Consider the following 17,435-nt stretch of genomic DNA (forward strand, 5'->3'; position numbering starts at 1 on the left):
TCTGGTCCTTGAAACTCTTCTGTGGAGTTCCTAGGAAGAAGAATCTATTAGGAATCTTTCTCATTTTTAACTTTAAAAAAAAAATCTTGATAAAATATACATTAAAAATTAACCACTTCAGCTGGGGGTGGTGGCTCATGCCTGTAATCCTAGCACTCGGGAGGCTGAGGCAGGAGGATCATTGCGAGTTCGAGATCAGCCTTGGCTACAAATTGAGCTCAAGGCCAACCTGAACTGCATAGCAAGACCCTGTCTCAAAAAGACAAAAAAAAAAAAAAAAAAAAAAAAAAACTAACCACTTCAGGGTGACCCATTAGGGACCTCTCCTGTCTCTCAGAAGCTATACCTATCTCCCATTCCTTTTCTCTAATATATTTTCCTATTCTTAAAAAAGATTATCACTTTAGTCATTTCTGAGTGTACAGTTCAGTAGCATTAAGTGTATTCCCATTGTTGTGAAACTAATCTTCAGAATGCTCTTCATCCTACGCAGCTGAAAGTATACTCATTGAATAACTCCCTGCTCCGTACCCCACCCCTGGTAATGGTTGCTGCCTCTATGAATTTGACAACTTTAGGAACCTCATGTAAGTGGAATCATATAGTGTCTGTCCTTTTGGGTATGACATTTCATTTAGTTTAATGTCAAGATTCACCCCTGTGTAGCAGGTGTCAGAATCTTACTACTTTCATAGTGTTGTTGTTGTTGTTGTTACTGGAAATTGAACTCAGGACCTGGTACTTGCCAGGCAGGCGCTTGTGCTACTGAGCTATATCCCTGACCCTACTTTTGAATGCAAAATAATACTTCATTTCTCCTATGACTTAATATGACATTGAAGGGCCTATTATAATCCTTCCCTTGCCAGCCTCTTCAGCTTTCTTGAGACAGGAAGCAGTCTTTACCTCTGCTTCTTCTACTCTGCCAACATTCCCTTGTTTTCAGTGCCTCAAGGCCAGGGTCCGTACCTGGGAAAACCATGCATTTCTACATGCCATTCTTTCTGGTAAGAATGATCTCTGCCACTATCCCATCCACTTGTTCTCTTCCTAACTTAAATATTGTATAGTTTAAAAATCTCCATCTATAGTTCCAGGAAAAGTTGCTCAGATTCCTTTCCTGCACTAATTATTTTCCTGCAACTCTATATTGTCTTTACAGTGTTTGTCATAACTGTAACTTAGGGATTAGTTGTACATGCGTTTCTTTAATGACTGCCTGCCTTGCAAGACTGTAAACTCATGTGTGTTCAATTTTATATCCCTTTTCTATCTATAAAGGTGCCCAGTAAATACATAATGAAGAAAGCTATGAGTTGAATGAATACCAGAAAGAAAAAATTTCATGGCTGTATGCATTAAAATGTGTATATATTGTTCAGATCTCAGAAGTCATTTAGCTGAAAGATAGGCTTTTGTCCAATCATTTCCCTGTTGATAAGAACTTCCATGAATAGACTCTTCATTATTTGAAGATGCCTAAGGGATTGCCAACCCGCAAATAGGAGCGGCACCTAAAGATCTTACATTGTCTGAATGCTTATTCTCTACCAGGCTTGAAGCTATCTACTTTCCATGTGTCATTTTATCTGAGTCTGAAACAGAGGTGCTGTTTTGTTTGTTTTTAATTTGTTTCCAGATGAGAAAAACAAGGTTTACAGAGGTGAAGCAACTTACTTCAGCTCACTAAGTGTGTAAGGAGCAGATTTACAAGTAGCTGTAGAGCTGCGCTTTGTATCTAGGGTAGAGCAAGGACCTTTCCCCTCATCAACTGGAGCATAGTCTCTTTTTACCTGTTTTATAAAAATAGGGTCTCTGCCTTGGTTTTCTTTGAAGTTAGAGTTCTGTTGCTAAAGAACTTTTAACCTCCAATCTTGCAGAGCAAATTTGACCCTTTCTGGTTCATAGTCTCCCACTATTACATCTCCCACCCTGCTTCTCTGCACCAAAATGCCTTTTCCTGTCTTCTCTTGTTAGGTAATTACTATGATCTCTAGGCATTTTACAGATCTCAAGGCAGGCAAATTGTTCTTTCTACCTGCTCTTTCATAGGAATTCCATTTCTCTGTCCTAGCAGTGGCTATAACCTTTATAAATAGTAGCTAAAAAATTTGGTTTCCATCACTTGACTGAGTCTGGAAAAGTTGGACTAGGCTGATCCCCTCTCTGGAGCAACTTAGTTGGCCTAGGATGTGGCACAGAGCACAAACAACTCAGCCAGTGCTGGATAAGCAAAGGTAGAGCACCAAGTTAGAGTGGGTCCTCGGAACCAACCCTCTGAGTTCACAAACCTGTAACGCAATTCTAATTGTACACTTAGAGAATTCCATGAATGTAAGGTGCAGATGATCAGATGCATTAATCACTGATTTAGAAAGGAATTAAAATACTTTCATAGTCTAATATGTTTCTTTTTTAAAAGTAGATGTGCCCTTACTGTATCAGCAGGCAGTAAGTAAATGATTAAAAAATTTGTAAGTGCTATCATTTATTCAAAGGTACTATATGCTGCTGTCTTGATTGGTACTTTATATTTGTTGCTTCTGCTTCTCCCAGTCACCCTGTAAAGTGTCTTTTAAATCTTCATTTTAGAGATAAGGAAATGGAGGCTTGGAAAGATTAAATATCTTGTCCAAGGAGTCACTTTCTCAGTGATAGGGAATTAAACCAGTCTGGCTGACTTTAAAACCTGTGTCTTAGTTATCACCTGAGGCGCCTTATCTAGCATATTGGAAACCTTCTGACTCAGGCCCTGAATCAGCACCTTTTGCCCTTCTTCCTCCCAGCCTTTCTTGTGTCCAAGATCCTTTGGTTCTTCCCCTCCTTTTCAGCTCCTCATTATAGTTCATTCTCCATTTTCTTATAGTTTCTATTTGGAGACTCATTCTGTATTTGCATCCTGAAATGGAAATATTTTTGACACTGTCAATAGAGATTGTACATTATTACATTTAGAAACTGATGTTAATAACATGATAATGTCATATTTGCATTAATAAATACCCATACATTTTACTAAGGCTAAATTACATGTAATTAGTTTGATTTTTTAATATGGCCATTTAAGATTTTTGAACCCCCATTTATACCTTAAAATGTACATTTTTCCTCTGTTTAAAAAATAAATAAAATGGGGCTGGGGATTTAGCTCAGCAGCATAAGCGCCTGCCTTGGAAGCAGACAGTTGTGAGTTCGATCCCTGGGACCGATAAAAAAGGAAAAAGACCAAAAAAATAAAAAATAAAAATAAATAAATAAATAAATATAACAAGGTAGTGTAAAACAGATTAGATAATTTTTATTAGGATTTTTTTCTAACCAGTGGAATATTTATTTCATATTATATGTGAAGTAGAAGCTTGGAACACTTCATTGAGGTCTTTTTTAGAGACATTTAAGAGTTTTTTTTTAACATTCTTAGATTGATTTATTTTCTGCCTCTCCTAGTATTTCAGCAGGATTAAGTTTTGAATCAGTGGATCAAGTTTTAATTTTCCTGTTCCTTCTTATACTGACATATGCTTTGGCAGAACAAAAAAGAGACCTAAACATGTCAGCATGACTTTTGTTCAATGAATTAAAAAACAGAAAAGTAACAAGATCTGATCCAAATCCCTAAAGTCCTAACATGGTGGTTTTGTCCTTTTTGGTCCCAGGATTCATATTACTGAGTTTGAGAAGTTTTCTGCCTGGAAGCATAAGTACATGATTTATTTGGAATAGATTATAAGAGTAAGCAGCATGGAAAAGTGGAAAGGATATAGGCCAGAAAGATTTGGATTTGGGTCCCAGTGCTGTCAGTCAAGCCCCTGGGCAAGTCACTCATCTGTGAGCCTTCATTTTCTCATTAGAAAAGGGAGTACTGGAACCTAATTTGAAGCATTGATATGAAAACCCATGAGATAATATACTTAAAAGGACTCACTTGGCATAGATGAATTTGATGTTAGTCATCAAGACGATTTTTGTTTTGAGAATACCTCCAAGGAGCAGAATCCAGGATTTAGCTGTCCACTTTGTCTTCAAGCTTTTTCTCAAAATTCTTAATTTTTTTTTCTCATCAGAGAAAATATTAGATAGCTGTCATTGTTTAGAAGCTACTCATCATGACTCCATACTGACCACATGTCCAGAACCTGGGATTGTCCTTATTTGGCTAGAACCATGTTGATGTGAGGGTCAGGAACCTTGTACCAGTGATGGCCATTTCCGGGCAAAGGAATTTTGTTACACTAATACCACTGGCTTTTGAAACAGGCCAACGTGGGTTGGTCTATGCCTAAGATATCCACCTTCTTTGGGCCTCATTTTCCTTTTGTGTAAAATGGAGTTCATGATCTTATATGACCCTCTACAATATGGCTGCCCAGCTTCTTTGCATTCCTTTCCTGTGCTCCAGCCAGTTTCTTAAATGAATCATGGTCTCTTTGCAGTTTCATTTCTTTATATATGCCTGTTCCTCCTCCTGGAAATCCTTCCTCACCCTGCCTAATTTGGATTTAACTCTTCAGATCCTAGTGAGAGTGGACCATTCTGCAGCAACAGGCAATCCCCAGATCTCCATGGCTTGTTACAGAGTTTATTTCTGTCTCATGAAACATGCTAGCTACTGTTCATGATAGTCATACTGGGACCTGAACTGATGGACTAAGGTTATGAAAAGCTGCTACTTACCTGTTTTTGAAGATTTGCATATTTAAAGATAATGCTATTTCTGTAGCATTGTCACTCACTTATATTGTTTTCATTAGTGAGAAAGAGGTAGAGTTATGGCTGACATGTCAAGATCAGTACTAAACAATTCACATGCATCATCTCATTTAGTCTTTATACCACTCCTTGTATCCCAATTAGGCAAAAGTGAACTCTAAAGAGAAGAGGTCCTGAATGGATCTTTAAGTGACATGATAAGGATTTGGTCTCATATCTTCCTAGATTCCTGGCTCATACTCTAAAGTAGTACTCTTACCAGCTTTCTTCCTGTAACTCTCCAGCTATAGTATTCAACTCTGAGCATGTCCGTGGGCATGAATATGTTATACTGATATTATCTGTAATACTGTATGTCGGGAACATGAATATCCTCAGCTGACAGAGTAAAGTTACAGTGAGCTAGTGGACAGAGTAGGTTTACGTTCTTAGTTACAGATGAATGTGTACAGTAATTTTGTTGAAAAAAATTTTTTTTGTCTTTTATTAGAGTAACCAGGGAGCACAGGGAGATGCTGGTGAAATTGGCCAAACAAAATACCAACAAGGCCAAAGACTCTTTACGGAGAGTTCGTGCTGATGCAATGAATAAGCTGAAGAAATCAAAGGACAAGACTTCAGAGGATACCATCAGACTCATAGAGAAGCAGGTATTATTGCCAACAAATGTGTCTGACCCAGGGAATTATTCTTTCATATCTGAGGTATAGACAATTAAACTGAATTTAAACTGATGTTTTCATTCACATGATCAACATTGACCAACTCTATATTCTGGGATTAGCCACATGCTGTATCCTGGAGGAATCTGTAAAAGAGGATAGTATGCTATTGACCTTTTCCTGTATGTCAGACTCTACTAAACATTGTACATGGCTTCTTTAATCCTCATCATGCCTGTGGGAAAAAATGTGAGGTAGGTATTGGGGAATAGCTCAGTGGTAGAGTGCTTTCCTACTTTGCACAGAGCCCTTGGTTTGATCCTCAGCACTGCCAAAATAAAACAAACTGTGAGATAGGTAGGGAGGAGAGTGAGGTTCAAAGAAATTCAATAAGTTTCCCAGGTCACATTGCTAGTAAGTGACAGAAACAGGGTTCAAACACCAGCAGACTGACCTCAGAGCTTATTTGCTTATGCTGTGTTGTGTGATTTTGTGGTTGCTAAGAAGTGAGTACTTGCCTATTCAGTGAGCTACTAGTGAGACTTGAGCAAATTTTAAAGGAGCTCATGGAGTAAAATAGAGATAAGAAATAGAACAGTACGTACAAAGGTACATATGGGATGTAAAAGGAAGTTGTTCACTTAAGATTAGTAGGGATTGAACCTAGGAGGAGATTAGGTAATGAGTAGAGAAGACAGACTGGCCAGACCATAGAAGGTCTTAATCCTGGGTTGAGGTGTTTAAAATTTAGCATATTCTAAGATTCCTGTATTGGCTGTGTATATGTCTTAGTCACTTTCCTCATTTCTGGGAAAATATCTGACACCTGCAGTTTAAGAGAGAAGAGGTTTATTTTGGCTCATGTTTCAGTCGTGGTAGGCTTGTTCCAGAGCAGGACACCATGGCAGAGGGGAATGGCAGTGACTCACCTCTTCCAACCAGGCTCCACTTGCTAATAGCACGTTTAGCTCTGAGCTCATCCATAGATGAATCCATCAATGAGTATAGCACCCCTAGGATCCAGTCACCTTCCAAAATTCCTGCCTTTTGAGGGGATTTCTAGATAAAAACCTGAACACTGCATCTGTATCAGTGACCCATGGACACAACAATGTTGCATAAACCACTGCCCAAAAACTCAATAATTTCTAGTATCCAACCGTATTTCTTAACTTTTTTTCTGTGGACCACTGGGGTACAATTGTTCTAGGCTGCGTTCTCAGTGTGCTTGACTCCAGAATTTGGATTGGGTTCAAGTCTGCTTTATATCTTTCTTGATTTGCCAAAGACAAATTGCCTGGGGCATTTTTCTTGGCAGCTAAATCCAGCCAGTCAGGCTAGATTTTTTTTTTTTTTTTTTTTTTTTTTTGAGATTAGGAGAGTTTCTATTGGAAATAAGAATGGCTCTTGGATTTCCAGAAAGGGTCCTGAATGGGTGGTCACATGGCCTGTCAAGCCAGAGCTACGTATAAATACAGATAAGCAGAGCATAGGAACTGCTCATTTGTTTAGTGGTTCTTTGTCACAAGTAGATCTGTGGATTTAAAATGACCAATGAGAACTCAGACTCTCTAACCTAGTTCCTCAAGCTATGGTAAAGCATTTTAAGCACCTGCTCTTGTCATATCCCATTGGCCAAAGCAAGTCATGTAGATCGTCTAACCGTAGCACAGGTAAGTACTATATATATACTGTATGTTCATGGAGGTCTGAGGGAGAAAGTGAATAGTTGTTGAAAAATAATCTAATCTGCCATAGTATCTTGTTTGCTTGAGGAGCTTATAAAAATACAGGTACCTGAAGCCTCACTCCCAAATCAATGAGTATATATGGTAGATGCCAGGAAATTTTTATATAGTTTCTTTCTTTCTTTCTTTCTTTCTTTCTTTCTTTCTTTCTTTCTTTCTCCTTTTCTATCTTTTTTTTTTCTTTGTTTGGGTTTCATAGTGAGTTTGAGGATAACTGGAACTACAAAGTGAGACCCTGTCTCAAATAAATGAATGAGTGCACTCTTGGACTACCTGATCCCTAAACCCTCAAAGCTCCTTACTTGCTATCTTTTTTGCCCTCCTCTTGATCCTAGAAGGAGTTTCATGGTTTAGGCTGGATTTCTTTTCTTTTCTTTCTTGCTACATCTTCAGCCCCTTTTATGATTTTATTTTGAGACAGGGCCTCACTAAATTTCTAAAGTGCCAGGCTGGAATTTGTGAACCTCCTGCCTCAGCCTCCCAAAGTACTAAGATTACAAGCATGTACCATCATGCCTGCACAGGCCGACCTTTTCTGAGCACCATTCGGGCCTCAAAATAGATAGGGCCCGGGCCCCAGCGGGGCCAGCTTGTTGTGCATTTCAGGTCACACTGTGTATTCTTGCTTCCTGGTGTAAGCCTTGACCTAGCAGGTACTCCTTACTCAGCAGTGGAGTGTCTGCCTCAGGGACCAGAGTGTACTGTTCTCCTTGAAAAAGGAAGAATGTGGACTGGGGATTTAGCTCAGCAACATAAGCGCCTGCCTTGCAAGCAGGCAGTCGTGAGTTCAATCCCCGGTACCGATAAAAAGGAAAAAGACAAAAAAAAAAGAAAAAGAAAAAGGAAGAATGGTCAAGTGATCTGCTTGACAAGACCCTGCTGGAACCCTTCATTTATTAGCACTAGCCTTTCACTGTCCTCTTCAGATTAGATTTTTTTCTCTAGTACTTTTTACTGTGAATAATTTTTTCAAAGTGAAAATAGCTTTGTTAGTTTTTCTGTTGTTAAACTAGTACATGTTTCTGTTATTAAACTAGTACATGTACATGAAGAAATCTCATTGTGCATTTTTGATCAGTTCTTCAGGAACTCTTGAAGCATATTTGTATTTATTATACTGTGTGCTATATTTATCTCCCTAGGGAAAGCATTATATTAAAGATACTGTCATTGAAATGTTAGTTCCTCCCTTATGGTTAGTATTTTTGTTTACTGTCATATGGTGAAAAGCTTGAGTAAGAAATAGCCTTGCGTGCTCCTCTCATTTTTCCATCAGAAGGTATCAACCTAAAGTTTATGGTACGAATTTTTTATTCTTTGTATAAACAAGGGTGCAGCTGATTATTGCTTCATCAGTGGCTATAAAAATTTTGTTTACTTTTATTCCTGATTATCAAAGTAATGTCTGCTTATTATAGAAAATGTAAAATACAGAAAACTTCAAAAATAGGGAAGAAATTCATTCCATAAGCTCATATCACAGAGCAGCTGCTCTATATGTTTTGGAATACTTTTTTTTTTTTAAACATTAACATTCCATAGTTTTAAACTATGACTGAGTACATGGCATATATATACAATTTTGCATCCAGCTTTTAATTTTCTATTTGGCATTAAAGCCATTAGCATTTTTTGTGTCTTGAAAAACATTTTGTGAATGTTTCTAAAGCCTGTTAAATAGTAGATCTTATGGTTCATTTTTAGAAGCCCTCTTTTTGGACATTTATTTTGTTTTAATTTTTATATTATAAATAAAGTTACAATAAATTATAAGCCTTTGTATTTCCTTAGAATAGAACATCTCGAGTGGAATTACTAAACAGAAGAAATGTGTATTTTTTAAGGTTCCTACTACTTATTGCCTAAATCACTTAGGATTTTTAGATGTTTGTATTTAAATTTTTTGCTTTTTCTAAGTTCTCACACTTGAACCTAGAATTTTAAATATGAATCTAAAAGGTTGATTATCTTACAAGTATTGCTTTTATTTGTGTGTTCTTCTGAAAAGATGATTTTTATACAAACCTATACAACTTTTCGGGCTGGGGATTTAGCTAAGCGGCATAAGTGCCTGCCTTATAAGCAGGCAGTTGTGAGTTCGATCCCCGGTACCGATAAAAAGGAAAAAGACCAAAAAAAACCCACAACTTTTCAGAGGATAATAAGGCAGTATGTACCAAAATCTGTACATTCCTGACTCAGTAACTTAGGAATTTATCCAAAATAAATTGTCAAGCATCTTATGTACAGGGATATTCATCGATGTATTATGCATAATAATAGAAAGCTAGAAATGTCTAAATTTCTGACAGTGGGAAAATAATTGTTTTATTTGCATTCAATCTATTAGAAAGCAATTATAAAATTATACAGGGCTGGGGTTGTAGCTCAGTAGTAGAGAACTTGCCTAGCACGTATAAGGCTCCGAGTTCGATCCCTAGTACCACAGAAAACAAACAAACAAACAACAACAAAAAACACCCCGACATAGACATTTTTAGAATTAATTTTTTTGTTTTATTTTGCTGTACTGGGGTTTGAATCCAGGACCTTTATACTGAGTTATATCTTGGCTCCTTCTATTTTTTATTTTGAGACAGAGTTTAAGTCTCTTATGTTGCCCAGTTTGGCCTCAAGCATGTGATCCTTCTGCTTCAAGGACTTAGAGTGCTGGGATTACAAGCATGTACCATCATACCTGGCCTATAATTTATTGTTTGAAAATGGTGATTTATAATTCCTCTTTTTGGGAGGAGAGTCTTTTTTTGAGGGTTTCACTATACAGTTTGCTGGCCTCAAACTCACAATGCTGGGATTCAGGCATGCACCACCATGGCTGGCCTCTTATGATTCCATTTTTGTAAAAGAAAGTCACATACATAAAATACTTGGCAGCTTATATTAAAGGTGGTCATTTTAGGTGTTGGGATTGTAAACAATTTTTATTTTAGTTTTTCATGAGTTTTTTTTCTTTTTTTCCGGTACTGGGGGTCAAACTCACGACCGCCTGCTTGCAGGGCAGGTGCTTATGCCGCTGAGCTAAATCCCCAGCCCCGAGATTTTTTTCTTTTAAAATTTGTTCCCAAAATTCTTTTGAAATCAGATTTTTAAAAACTTTATTATATCAATGTTTCTTTCACTGGTGGGTAGGAATGAAGTGATTCCTTTGTAGGTTCTCTCCCTGACGTTTGACCCCCAAACTTTCTCTACCCTTCCAAACTGACCACCACCCCACCCCACCCCCGCTCTGGCCAGCACTGCTGTAGGACTCTGACATCTGCCAGCCTGCTGTTTCACCTTCACTTTAGTTTGCTGTAAATGAGCCTGCTGAACATTAAAGCACTTGGCAGAAAACACCAGTAATGCTAGCCAAGATCCTTTCACTGCTGCCTGTCTCTGAGAAGCAGGCCATTCTGAAGTGAGTGAAGCTGGGTGCTAGTGGGACTAAGAAGAGAGGGTCCTGCAGACCCAGCAGCAGGCAGTGGATGTCCTGACCCAGGCTTCTGGAAGGATAACGTATACAGACCCACCCTGGAGCTGCACTTTGTGTCCCTGCCATCCCTCTTCTGGCCCTGCCTAGCAAATGTGACCATGATGACAATAGCAATGTTGGTAATAGTCTTATCTTTTATGAGGTAGCACATAAAAATGGAAAGGATTCTTGTTCTAGCTTCAGACAGGCCTGGACTAGAATCCTAGCCCTTTTACTTCTCAGCTGTGGCAGCAAATAGCTTCACTCTTGTAAGCCTCTCTTTGCTCATCTGTAAAGTAGAACCAACTGTACCTGTCCCATAGGATTGGTGATGTAGCATACTTAGGAAGTGACTAGAATGGTCACTGATCTTAGGGGTTTTTCACCGTGCTTGTCCATTCTGCTCATTTTCTGCACTTTGACTTTAAAGGCTCTGAGACTGACTCTTTCATTGATACATGCTAGCTGAAATGAGGAGGTATGGTGACCCCAAAGGGAGTAGGAGCAGACTGGCCAGCAGAGGTGGGTGACTTCTGGGCTCAGCCACACCATTGACTGTTGATGTCATCTTGGGCAGAGCAGTTCGTGTTCTATGCCTTGGTTTACTCCTTTATAAACTGGGATGATTGATACCTATTGCATGTACTTTCTATAGGTTATGTGAAGTGGTTAGATTTACATGAAATAACAGAGACAAAACACTGATGCAGAGTAGAGACTGCTAAACAGCAGGCCGGTGGAATAATGTTCATGATATATTAAAAAGAGATACTAGTATTTCATATGTTGTGAGGATTAAGTACAGTAATGCATGTAAAAGTATTAGTTCAATATCTAAGTGTAGTAAGTATGTACTTAGGAAGTGGGAGCTTTTGTGGCTGTTAATTATTAGTATGATCAGAAGTCTAATGAAGATGGAAAAAATGAACTGCAGATAAGACTTTCATGCCTATAATATAGTAAAAACTTAGTAAATATTTTCAGGGATTAACTTGAAAAGAAGTCAGAAAGTGATAGTAAAAGTTACAGTAATACAACTAATACTTGTCAGAATTTTCTTCGTTTTTGTTTTTGTTTGGTACTGGGAATCAAACTTAGGACCTCATGCTTGCCAGGCTGCTGAGCTGTATAACCCTGGCCCTAAAATTTCTGCGATGTGTGTGTGTGTGTATGTACCAGAAATTGAACTCAGGATCTTGAGCTTGCCAGGCAGGCACTTTACCACTGAGCTATATCTATATCCTGGGCCCACAACTAAAACTTGAATAGCAAATAAAGAATTTAAAATGGTCATAATTATAACTCTCACAACTACTCTGAGTAAGAGACTGGCATCTTCCTTGATAGATGAAGAAACTGAGACTCAGAGTGGGGTGACTCACACATCTCCTCCCCGCATCATCGAATTCTTACCTTGGATACTCTGCTTCCTCTCCATCTCCATCCTTATGCCCAGTCTACCCTCTGTGCTGTTTGTTTCTGGCTCTGCTCGGCTGTTAGCCTGCAGGCGCTGGAGCACTGCTGGGCATCATGCCCTGCCCCAGGCTGGGGACAGAAGCATCTCAAGGGGTTTGTGATTGGCTCAGTATAGAGACACCAAGTGGGCATTCTCGAGTCCAGCTACTCTTCCAGAGTGTCTGGCAGTCCCAGGAACTTTGCTTTTCCAGCTGAAAAATATGCAGCTGTTGCTATGGCAAGAGCCTGGCTGCCTTCCCACCTGGGAACAATTGTTGCACATCCTTTTTAATTTCTGCTCTTTCTGGTGCCTTTAGTTCCTGATTCCTGGCAAAGGCTTGTCGTTGGCAAAGATGGATGTCAAACAGCCGTTGTGCTGGCCGAGGGTGCAGATCCTGGGCAGTATGCTGTCACCTTCTGAACTTCTAAGCTTCCTTTAGTCCCATTGAGATATAGGAGGGAGGCCCCGCACCTACCAAATTACATTGTTTTATGTTTCACTTTAGAGGGTGTACATGCTTAGTGCAGAAAATTTGAGAATGCAAAAAACCCAGAAGACAAAAAAAAAAAAAAAAAAAAAAAAAAACCCAGAAGACGTTGATAATTATTCACTTAGTAAATATTTCCTGAGAACTTGGTTTGTGCTAAGTCCTAGGTGAGATGTGACAGATACTGATACTACGAATGTATTTCCTATCTTCCTGTCACTTATAGTTAATTACTGGTAGTATTTTGGCAAACTTTCCTCCATTTAAAAAAAAATACAATTTTTTTGTACACATATTTTATAGATCATATCTCCTACAGATACACAGAATTTTCAATCTTGCTTCTTAAGTTGAAATATAACGTGAGCATGTCTCCATAGTGTTATAAGTATCCTGAAACAGTACTGAAACAAATACTTTTTTTCTGATTACAAATGGTTGTTATAAAGCATTTAAATATTTCTGGAATAGGTACCGGAATGTTATTCACGTGTACATCCTGTCCATGTGTGATTTGTTTTTTTGTTTTGTTTTGTTTTTTGCCTTTTTCCTTTTTATCGGTACCGGGGATCGAACTCATGACTGCCCGCTTGCAAGGCAGGCGCTTATGCCGCTGAGCTAAATCCCCAGCCCCTTGATCTGTTTTTAATGATTATATGTATTCAACTACTTCCTCATTCTGTAACTTCAGGTTTTCTGATTTTTTATTATTAAAAATAAACCTAGGGTAAATATATTTGCATATAGAACTTAAGAAAATGTTCAGATCCTGTTCATGTGATAATTTGTTAGTTGAGAATTTCAGGGGTTAGATGGTATGAACATTTGCATCCGTTTGAATTCCTATCAATGATATATGAGCTTATCCATTTCACTGTAGCTTGCTGGCATTGAATATTGTAATTAAAAACCACAACAGCAAATTTTGCTAACTATGATAGCTGAACTGTATCTTGTTTTAATTTGCATTTCTTCAATGTCTATTGAATTTTCCATGTTTGTTAACCAGATGTACTTTATCCTTTTTCAAGGCTTTTTTTTTCTGCTTAACTCTTGAAATCTTAATATTCTTTTTATTGTTTCTTCTAAGAGGCTTTTTATTAGCAGAGTAACTGAGGTGTAAGGTGTTCTGAAGGCCCATTGAGAGACAAATAGGCTGGCTTCTATGTTTTGTAGAATGTTGACTGTGGAATCACATTACCATGGATTAAATTTTGGTATGGCAACTTTCTAATCTGTGTCCTGAATAAGTGACCTAATATTTAGTTTCTTTATGTGCAAAATGGGGATAATAATAGTTATCTCATAGGGTTGCTGTTGGGAACCAAAATAAGACTGTATTTGTAAAGTTCTTAGCACAATGTCTGACTGGCCCTCCATTACTGTGAATTTCTGTCACTATTATTTCCCACATAAACCATTCACATTTCTAGTACATTCATCCTCATATCCTTCTGTGGCCCCAGTTATCAAACTGTCTCACTGTGTATTCTTGCAGATCAGCCAGATGGCCGATGACACCATGGTAGAACTGGACAGGTATCTGGCGGTGAAGACCAAAGAACTCCTTGGATGAAAGTCCAGCAGGCCCAGCCACACTCCAGACAGAGCCCGTGTTCTGATGGATTCCCCAGGTGGCACACTGGTCCCGTCTGTTACCTGTTCGTGTGGAAGGCTGGCACAGTGTTGTCAGTCCACAGAGGCCCAGCATGACAGCGGGACACTCAGACTTGTCTTTTGCTTCCTCCTTCCCTATGTCCTTCATTCTGCTCTGCGCCTTTTCAGTGAGCATCTGCTGATCTTCAGTCAGGCATTTGCCTCAGCAGTGATGTCGCCAAGGGATTGGGACCTACTCATCATTTCAGGTATCTCCTCTTCAGACAGTGAGTCAGGACCTGTCCCTGATTTTAAACTCTGCTCAGAATTTCACGCATAAAACTGCTTTGCTAGAGACTCATTTTCACCAAAGGTTAAAATCTAAATAAATGGGAAAGAATAACAACCACAAAGCTGAAAAGAACAGAGTTGGCCTGGATGGATGATCTCTAAGAACCTGTGCTTTTGTCTCTGGGCCATCTGCCTAGATCACTCTTTCACTCCTCACTCCTTTTCATCTCAGTGTCACATCCTTGGGAAGTCTTCTCCCCACCCCAACCTAGAACCCATGATTGACTCTCATAGCTCAATCTGCTTCTTTTATTTGAACACTGATTATTCTTGTTTGCTAATTATCCTATATCTCAGCGTAATACCTAGAACGCGTAGGTATTCCTATATTTGTGTTGGGAATAAATTACATGTAGTAGCTGCTCTACAAATGCTTTTTTCTTCTCTTTCTGTTATTAACACTATCTTTCTGTCACTTTCTATTCTTATTGTTGTCCTTGATAATGTGCTTACTTGATAATGAGATACCGTTTCCTAGGACCTGCCTGTCAACAGATAAGTGGTTAATTATGGTCCATCTTTGTGTGCTTGGTTAAGTTAGATTTTTCTCCCAGTTATTCATTCATTCATTCACTCATTCATTCATTCATTCATTCATTCATCATAAAGTCATCATAAGCTAGATTCGGTTTTAGGCATTACTGATAATCTACACAGTAAATTTGACAGATGTATATTACTGCTATTTACAAATAGGAAAACTGAGACTTGACAGTGTTAGGTAGATAATCTTTCCAAAGTAACAAAGCTGGAAAGTGGTAGAGGGCTTTCATTATTCATTGTCAGTTTCATGTTACAAAGAAGTGAGGCTTCCTCCTTGGGATAATACAACTAGCAAGTAGCAAGGCTAAGATTCAGATTGAGACCTGATTCAAAAGCTCACTAATGTCAGAGGAGAAAAAAAAATTTTTTTTCGGACTATACATTCACACTTAACACAGAATTCTTTTGTGACCGGAGATGTGAGAATTTTCCCCACACACCAAGCACTTCTCCAGTGAATACCAACTGGGTATCTTACATAGTAATTTAATTCCGATGTTATCTACCTGGAAGTAGTGTTGATCCTATAGGTTGTGGGCTCAGCCCCACAGAACTGCTTCCACTTTTGATACCAACTATGACTCTAGCCCACTTATATTTCTGAATGACCATCTACAAACTGAGTTTGACTCAGTTTGCTAGGACAGCTCACAGAACTCAGGGAAACATGTTTACTGAACCAGTGTTTTATATAAGATACAGATAAAGAGGTACTTAGAGTCAGGTAATGGGGGAAGCATTGCACTCAGCTTGTGTGGCCCCCTTCAGCATACCATCTTCCCAAAACCTCATGTGTTCAGGAACCCTGAAGGATCTGCCACTTTGATAAACATTTAATAAACACCAGTCATTTGTCAGTTATTGTACTATGGCCTGGGAATACAAAAATGGGTGCAATGTAGCCCCTGTCTTTGAACAGTGCCTAGTACACTGAACTAGATTGCTATCGATAGCATCTTGAGTGAAAAGATACGTGCTGGTTCTCCTGGGTGTCTGCCTTCAGAGCGGAACTGCTTTGGCCACAGCAGAAACTGGCTGAGTTCCTTTGAAGTAGCATCTGTCTTCAGCTTGCTATTTTAGTCCCTCCAGTCTTTGTTCTGGGCTCAAGGTAAAAAAGGTTGTACTCCTTCCTCTGCTTATCCTGGGGTGAAAATTGGAACTAGCTAGTGAAAATTTAGGTCAGGATTAGGTCAGAAGTGAAAGGAGCTAACGTAGTTCCATGCCTGGTTTATCTGTTTTCCCCAGCCCTTCGTGGCCATCTTGCCATCTATCGGAAGTCAGCCAGGAAAACAGAGCTAGGGAGAGCAATGAAGGAGCCCCTTTTGGAGCAAGCCACATGGCTTTGCCACAGTCTTTTGTGAATGACTGAAGTCCCCTACTCACTGCAAATGTTCTTCTCAAAGAACATTTTTTTTAATAAACAGAGGAAATGATAAATTATGTTGTAATTCCACTCCAAAGGCATTTGTTCTTAACAGCCAAATCCTCTGTAGTCTTTAAATAAACAAAAATTTACTTGGTGAACAGACGAGGGGGAAAATGAAAGATTTTCTGTACTTGGGTTCCACATGTCAACAATTTCTCTCCTGTGTGTATGTTGGCCAAAGCCGTATATCATGATAAATGAATAAAGGAAAACCTCGAGCCCAGGGCAGTCAGGCGGCTCAGCAAATGGCTTTCAGCTGATTGCTCTATTTCAGTTGACATTTATCAAAGAGTTTCTCTGTTGCTCTGCATGTCAAGGCTGCAGTGGTGGCAGGGACGAACAGACTACCTCTTTGGATAAGCTGAATAACACAGATGCTGGAGTAATTCATCCCCTTCTCCTTCCCCGGTCTCCTTCATAAGGGAACACTGGGCATGGAAATTCACTTGCCAGAAGAATTAACAACCTGCTCTTTCTGTTTAGCAGCTTTCAAAATCCTATCAAGAATGTGGGCAAAAGACTTTGTTTTCTTTTTATTTTTCTGATATGCATGTATTGGAAATTATAAAATAAACAAATATAAAAAGTTAAAACTCAAACTTTGCAGTCTTACCTCCTTTTTAAAATTAGGTTTCTATCCTTGCAGATTATTATCTGCATAAATAATTTTTAAAAGGAAAGGAAAGAAATATTCTATATATATATTCTGGTTTGCTTTTTTTCAATCGTGGCAAAAAAACAATCATGGCAAAAAGATTTTTTTTTTTTTGAAATCATGGCCATCTATCCTTATGAGTACATATAAATATAATTCAGTGTTTCATTGCAGTACAGTATTTGATAATGTGGATCTACCATTACTTATTTTTCTCTTAACACCTATCATACTTTTTAATAAATGCTTTGAAGGATATTTCTATTTAAAATTCTTTTTTTAAGATGAAAAAGATTGCTGTCCTAGGATTTATCTGGTAAATTCTGCTC

General features: G+C 38.6%; 1 protein-coding gene across 3 annotated transcripts in view; it reads left to right on the forward strand.

The window, feature by feature from the left end:
* Mrrf (mitochondrial ribosome recycling factor) overlaps nt 1–17,050 on the forward strand; it is a 62,319-nt gene extending 45,269 nt beyond the window's left edge. For all 3 annotated transcript variants that reach the window (XM_003470812.4, XM_005004043.3, XM_063227054.1), the window contains 2 exons: nt 5,201–5,360; nt 14,034–17,050. In XM_003470812.4, coding sequence (XP_003470860.2) covers nt 5,201–5,360; nt 14,034–14,111 — 238 coding nt within the window. In that variant the 3' untranslated portion in view covers nt 14,112–17,050. The remainder of the gene's footprint in view (nt 1–5,200; nt 5,361–14,033) is intronic.
* Nucleotides 17,051–17,435: the final 385 nt, after the last annotated feature.

The sequence above is a fragment of the Cavia porcellus genome, unplaced genomic scaffold (genome assembly GCF_034190915.1).
Source record: "Cavia porcellus strain 051 isolate PalLab524CR breed Dunkin Hartley unplaced genomic scaffold, mCavPor4.1 scaffold_1, whole genome shotgun sequence".
NCBI classification, from domain to species: domain Eukaryota; kingdom Metazoa; phylum Chordata; class Mammalia; order Rodentia; family Caviidae; genus Cavia; species Cavia porcellus.